Raw genomic sequence first — 6563 nt, 5'->3', positions numbered from 1 at the left:
TGGAAAGAATTTCTTCCTTAGATCCAGTCTAAACCTCCCCTGCTTCAGTTTAAAGCCATCCCCCCTTGTCCTGTCCCAGCTGGCCCTACTAAAAAGCTTGTCCCCCCCTTTCCTCTGGGCCCCCTTGAAGCCCTGAGCGGCCGCACTCAGCTCTGCCCGCAGCCTTCTCTTCTCCAGGCTGAACACCCCCAACTCTCCCAGCCTGGCCTCAGAGCAGAGGGGCTCCAGCCCTCGCAGCATTTTAGTAGCCCTCCTCTGGCCCCGCTCCAACAGGTCCATGTCCTCCTTGTGCTGAGGGCTCCAGAGCTGGACGCAGTATTTTTCATTGCATTGCCAGTCATTTGGAGAATGGCTTGCTTTCGCTAAGAGAAACGAAATCTCCATTTCAGCAAGTATGTGGTATCTACACGCAAAAAATCCTGTTTGTTCCTGTGTTTCTTCGTGCCTTTCTGCTTCTTTATGGTTTTCTGAGTAACAGTAGCAAACCTGTAGAGGGAAAGGTTTTTTCTGGATGTACAGCTATTTCCAGCTACGTCACCTTTAATTCAAAAAAGTGAGCCAGCATTGAATGGAGTCTCAGAAAATCCTGAGACTCCTGAATCCACTCTTTGCTTTCTTCGGGGTGTTAGGATGTTTCTTCTAGGATGTTGCTTACACACAGAGCTCAAACACAGCGATTTGCAGTGCTTTATTCCCATGGTTAGTAGTGTAATCAGAGATTTAAGTTGGAGTGTGCAGATCCAAGCTTCAGCCTTCCCAAATCCCAAAGGAGTTCTTGTCCCGAGTTTCATTTCAGATCCCTTTCTAGCCAGGATAGATGAGAATATGTTACATAGCTGTGTTTAACAGTGGGTTTTTTCCCTTTCTTCTTGTACTCCACCTCCTTTAACTTCCCCTTGTGCACATTGGATTCCACCTAAGACCTTGTTCTCTGTCTCATCGGACATGCCAACAGTTGGCCCTGGAGCCAAACCCCGTGCTAGTCCCTGGCGAGCCAGCAGATGCCACAGCATGGGAGGTTAAACTCTGATTCTTATTTTCCCCTTTTACACTTACGTACGCTCCCGTATAAAAAAAGATGCTGTTGACCTTGGCAGGCCAGACGAGGACAGCCCGTGGATGGAATTCTTAGAACTGTTACCGAAATTACGTTGCTTGCAATTACTAGAATTTCTGCAGCGTGTAACAAGCAGCGCTTTCACCTCATCCTCGACGAGTGGGCAGTGTTTAATACTCAGAAACCAGCTATCGGCCGTCCTTGCATCCCGCACAGCTTTGCTCTTTGTGGCGGTGTGTGCCACGATGCAATTTGCTCAGCAGAGCTCTTGATATATTTTCTTTCAGAGAGCTAAAAAGAAGAAAGCGGCATCGATGGCTGGATATCATCGTGTTTATTTAACCTGCTGCAATAACATTACGAGTTGAAGGAGTTAATATCCCATCACCTCCCTACGCCCAGTCGGCTGACTTTCTGATATAATGATGAAATGCCTCATCTTGGGAGGGAATACTTTTTTTTTTTTCCCAGTATTCATGCCCAAAAAAGTTAATCGTCATTTTGAATTTTAATGCCATCTGGAAGGCATATGCAATACTACTCTTACATTTTAATATTATTGGGAAACCTTTATGCTGCCTACTACAAATAGATTGTAAAAACTACATAATTTATTCCAAAAATGAAAGCAGTGTTGCAGGGTTAGAAATGAAGTTTGCAGTTGGTACATTTAGTGTGAACGTGAAAACAGATGCTTTTAACTGTAAAGGGTTATAGCATCTCTTAACTGTAAAAGGTCATAGAATCACAGAATCCCAGGTTGGAAGGGACCTCAAGGATCATCTGGTCCAACCTTTCTAGGCAAGAGCCCAGCCCAGACAAGATGGCCCAGCACCCTGTCCAGCTGAGGCTTGACAGTGTCCAATGTGGCGGAGTCAACCCCTCCCCTGAGGAGATTATTCCAGTGGTTGGCTATTGTCATGGTGAAACATTTCCCTCTCATGTCCAATAGGAATCTTCTCAGGATTAACTTGTACCCATTCCCCCTCATCTTTTCCACGTGACTCCTTGTGAAAAGGGAGTCTCCATCTTCCTTGTAGCCACCCCTTAGGTACTGGTACGTGGTGATGAGATCCCCTCTGAGCCTCCTTTGCTCCAGGCTGAACAAACCCAGCTCTCTCAGCCCATCCTCCTATGGCTGAGAGAGGCGTCCCAGGCCTTGGATCACCTTGGTGGCCCTGCTCTGGACCCCCTCCAGCCTGTCCACATCTTTTTTGTACAGCGGGGACCAGAACTGTACCCAGGATTCCAGGTGTGCTGAGCAGAGTGGGATGATGGCTCCTTTCTCTCTGCTGGTGATGCCCTTGTTGATGCCCCCCAGCACCCTGTTGGCCTTCTTGGCTGCAGCAGCACCCTGCTCACTCCTCTGGAGCTTGTTGGCCACCAGCATCTTTCAGCTCTTAGGTTACTGGTTCCTCTTCAAGCCTGATTGCCATCTGATACCAGCGACCTGTGCAAAAAGACTTGTGGTTTCAGTCCCTAAAGATGTGCATTGCAAACTGCCTCTGACTGACCCATACCCTTGGGGGCTCCAGCAGACCAGACCACTCTGTGGGTGAATTGGCAAGGAAATTTCAGCCTTTTTCAGCTCCTAGGGGTCATATATCCAGATCAGACTGGAGGTGGTTCAGTACAAATGTGTTCGCTGTTGTTGTCAGGGTCTCTGTGTTTCTAAGGACAGATCACAGAATCCCAGCATGGCAGGGGTTGGAAGGGACCTCTGGAGCTCACCCAGTCCCACCCCCCTGCCCAAGCAGGCTCACCCAGAGCAGGGGGCACAGGACAGCGTCCAGGCGGGGGTTGAAGATCTCCAGAGAAGGAGACTCCACAGCCCCCCTGGGCAGCCTGGGCCAGGGCTCGGGCACCCTCACAGTCAACAAGTTCTTCCTCCCGTTCAACTGGAACCTCTTCTGCTTCAGTTTGTGCCCATGGCCCCTTGTCCTGGTGCTGGGCACCGCTGGGAAGAGTCTGGCTCCATCCTCGTGACCCCCACCCTTGAGGTATTTGTAGGTGTTGATGAGATCCCCTCTCAGCCTTCTCTTCTCCAGGCTGAACAAGCCCAGCTCCCTCAGCCTTTCCTCGTAGGGGAGATGCTCCAGTCCCCTCATCATCCTTGTTGCCGTCCTCTGGACTCTCTCCAGGAGTTCCTCATCTTTCTTGAACTGGGGAGCCCAGAACTGGACACAGTGCTCCAAAAGATAAAAAAGGGGCTTTTGGGTCAACTCTCTTTTTGTGTAGGGTATGCCACAAGACAAGATACATATTTGCATACCTTTTTTCATATGTATAATCAAGCTATCTTATCACCTTCTTCCCTGCATTTATTCTTACCTTTGCTCTCTGTTACATACCTTCGGTATAATTCTGGCCGATGTATTTATTCTTTGCGCATGCCGTCTTTCCTTCCCAGACTCCGCAGAAAGATGAGCGTTGTGAAACACAAACTGCCGAGTTTCCTGTACCGTTCATGCTTTTTGCCTTCTGCGTGCCTACTTCGCAAATGATTCCGTCCAAGGAGTTTGAGCAGCCCGCAGGCTGAAAATGAAAATGTATTTTTCCTCCTCCTGTTAGAAAGCCAGGATCAGGTGTTTTACCAACAAGTCTTTCTAGCCGTGACACACCGATCTCTGTGACGTTTGGCTGCTGGGACGTAGACCACGCACAGAAAACTAGAGGGGGAAACCTTAAATTCGCCATCATTTATAGTTGGCTGCTCATATATATTTTTTTTGTTACCGCAACGTCCGTGAACGCATTTAAGTAGCAGTGGATGCAAACGGCGCTTGAGTGAAAACGAATGGGAAAAAATAATATGAATTACAGGGACGTAGTCTAGAAATTGTAACATAAAATTAATCTAAGTCAGAAAATGGTGAAGCTTTGTGCTCTTGTACTCCAGGTCTAGAAGAGCAAAGACGTTACAGAGCAGAGGTATGGAGGCGGCTGGTTTAGGGAGCCTGTTTGGTCTCAGCCTAACTTTTTGTTGATATATCAGCCTTGTGGTTTTCATGAGGAACACCAAATTCACTCCCAAATCAAAAGGAATAAATAAAGGGAAGATGGCAAATACATAACAGTGTTGCCCTTGATTCAAAGGACTTCCCTTTTTTCACATGAGATAAAGTGTTTATTCAAAATTTAAGCCAGGCACAAGGCCAAAGCACAACTCATGTCAATGTTACCCCAACTACATTTATAGAAACTTGAATTTTTCCGGAGTATCAGCTTCAGTTTTTATTTAAACGTTTATAGCTCGTTTTTAATCATCACTCTTTTTTTTTTTTCTTTCCTCTAAGGACTTTTTTTTTCATAAACTGCAGCAAATCTATTGTGCAGAGTACACCAGCTGGAAGGCTGGTTTTTAAAAAAATCGATTCAAGTTTAAATATTTCCACTGCAATTTTATTTTATAACTCATGGTTGCAGGTACATTAATCCTTTAATAGCATAAATTCTCAGTAAGGGACTCTTCTTTTTCCACTAAGCTCTTTGCTATGGCTCTGAAACGCCATCTCCAAAGTACGTTAGTCACTGTGTCACAGCTTATATCCCATGTCCAGCCGTGGAGTAGGAGCTTCCAGAATCTTCTACGGTTCTTTTTAAAGTCCACAGGGCTGTGCTTGAGTGAAGAAATACAGCTGAGTTAAGCAAAGACGGGGTTTGGTGACAGCTCTTACTCTTCCGCTTCCCTGTGTTGGCTTTATTTGACCACTGCTTTCCTGACCTTATTTGAGAAGCGTATGCTCAATATTATTTAGGCTTTTATTTTTTTCTTTTTTGTCCAGTTTCAATAATCGTAAGTAGTAAAAAAAACCGCACGCTGAAGAACACCGATCAGTTCATTTTTATTGTTGTTCCCTCACTTCTTTCTCTTTGGTGGTATAACGCCCATTTTAATTGGTTTTAATAGATTAATGCTGATCCAGAAAAGGAAGAAGGTGAAGAGTTTGAAGACAGCATGGATGTTTTTGATGACAGTAGTTCTAGTCCTTCTGGTACTCTAAGAAATTATCCTCTCACTTGCAAAGTTGTTTATTCATACAAGGTTTGTGATATTTTATTTTTAATTTGATTAGGAGAAATGAATGATGCACCAAACAAATAATAGATGTAACTGTCCTGTGGGAGGTTGAGGTAGAACGTCAGCATTTGGCTCGGTAATGGTGCGCCTTAAATACATCTAACATCTAGTGGTGAGAAAGTGCCGCGGCGTAAAATTCATGACGTTGTGAAACCCGTGCAGGCCACAGGTCAGGAGAATGCTGAAGGCCGTGCGTGAAGCACGCAGAGATGTCCCTCTTTGGCTTCGAGGAGACCGGCTGCCAGTAGAAGAAGTTGTAATTTCTCTTGCTGAGCCGGCGCGGCTGTATTGGAAACGCCTTCTCAGGGCTAGGCAGGCTGGTACGCTGTACAACAAAGCTCGTCTTTGTACCGCAACAGTGAAGCCACCATTCATGAGTTCAGGCTTTGCTGACAAACTGCGTTCATGCCATTTACTCCTGTTAGCACTGCGAGGTCAGTTGTAAATCACACCGAAGGCGGCGGCAGGCTGAGAGCATGGAGTAATTAGGGTTTCAAAAGTAAATAGGGTTCGACGCGCTGGGTGGTATTCGGGGTGCTTCCATCTATCCTCTTGAGTGAAAAAGGGTCTTGTGAATGTCAGTAGGTGTAGAGAAGAACCCTTATTAATATGTTTTAAAGTATGGTACATCATCAAACTTTCGATTTTTTAAAAAACGACAGTTTAAATAGAAGTCTGGGTGAGAATCTTCTTTACACTGTCTGTCCCATGCACCTGAAAACGCTTTTATTTTCTAATCTTCCTGTTACGTACTTCAGGCTTCCCAGCCCGATGAGTTGACCATAGAGGAACACGAGGTATTGGAGGTCATTGAAGACGGGGATATGGAAGACTGGGTAAAGGTATCATTTTTCTGAGATTGTTTTCTTTTCACTATGACTTCTAGAAACAGAACTTGGAACGGGAGAAAGTATTTGGGTTATCCTCAGAGTAGTATGCAAAAAGCAGAGCACTTCTTCTGTCCTTCACTTACAGGCACGGAATAAAGCGGGTCAAGTGGGGTATGTGCCAGAGAAGTACCTGCAGTTCCCGACATCCAGCAGCCTGCTGAGTATGCTCCAGTCCCTTGCGGCACTGGATAGTCGATCACACACCTCAAATAACTCCACGGAGGCCGACTTAGTCTCGGGCAGCCTGAATGGAGACTCCAGTGGTAAATACCAATAAATAAATAAATAGGATATTAAGCTCGTTCTCAAAAGCGTTCAGCGTATCGAGTTTGGATGTTCACATGAGAATTTCTCATATTTGACCTCTATCTGAGTATGACTGTTCTCGGTAATTATCTGTCTCATATCAAATCGGCATAATTTACCTGGCTATCTCATTGAGTTGAGATTAATTCAAATTAAGGAATCGTAGAATCACAGAATCGTTTAGGTTGGCAAAGCCCTTGAAGCTCCCCCAGCCCAACCGCTCCCCTAC

At 45.7% G+C, this 6563-nt stretch overlaps 1 protein-coding gene across 1 annotated transcript in view; it reads left to right on the top strand.

The window, feature by feature from the left end:
* The window catches only part of FCHSD2 (FCH and double SH3 domains 2), a 195824-nt gene that overhangs the window by 182860 nt on the left and 6401 nt on the right, over positions 1–6563 (top strand). The window contains exons 13-15 of the mRNA XM_009634579.2: positions 4968–5102; positions 5897–5980; positions 6114–6291. Of these exons, the coding sequence (XP_009632874.1) occupies positions 4968–5102; positions 5897–5980; positions 6114–6291 (397 nt within the window). The remainder of the gene's footprint in view (positions 1–4967; positions 5103–5896; positions 5981–6113; positions 6292–6563) is intronic.

Source organism: Egretta garzetta, unplaced genomic scaffold (genome assembly GCF_000687185.1).
Source record: "Egretta garzetta isolate BGI_Z169 unplaced genomic scaffold, ASM68718v1 scaffold232, whole genome shotgun sequence".
Classification (NCBI taxonomy): Eukaryota; Metazoa; Chordata; class Aves; order Pelecaniformes; family Ardeidae; genus Egretta; species Egretta garzetta.
The sequence above is the reverse complement of the archived record's forward strand: the minus strand, read 5'-3'. Positions and strand labels throughout refer to the sequence as shown.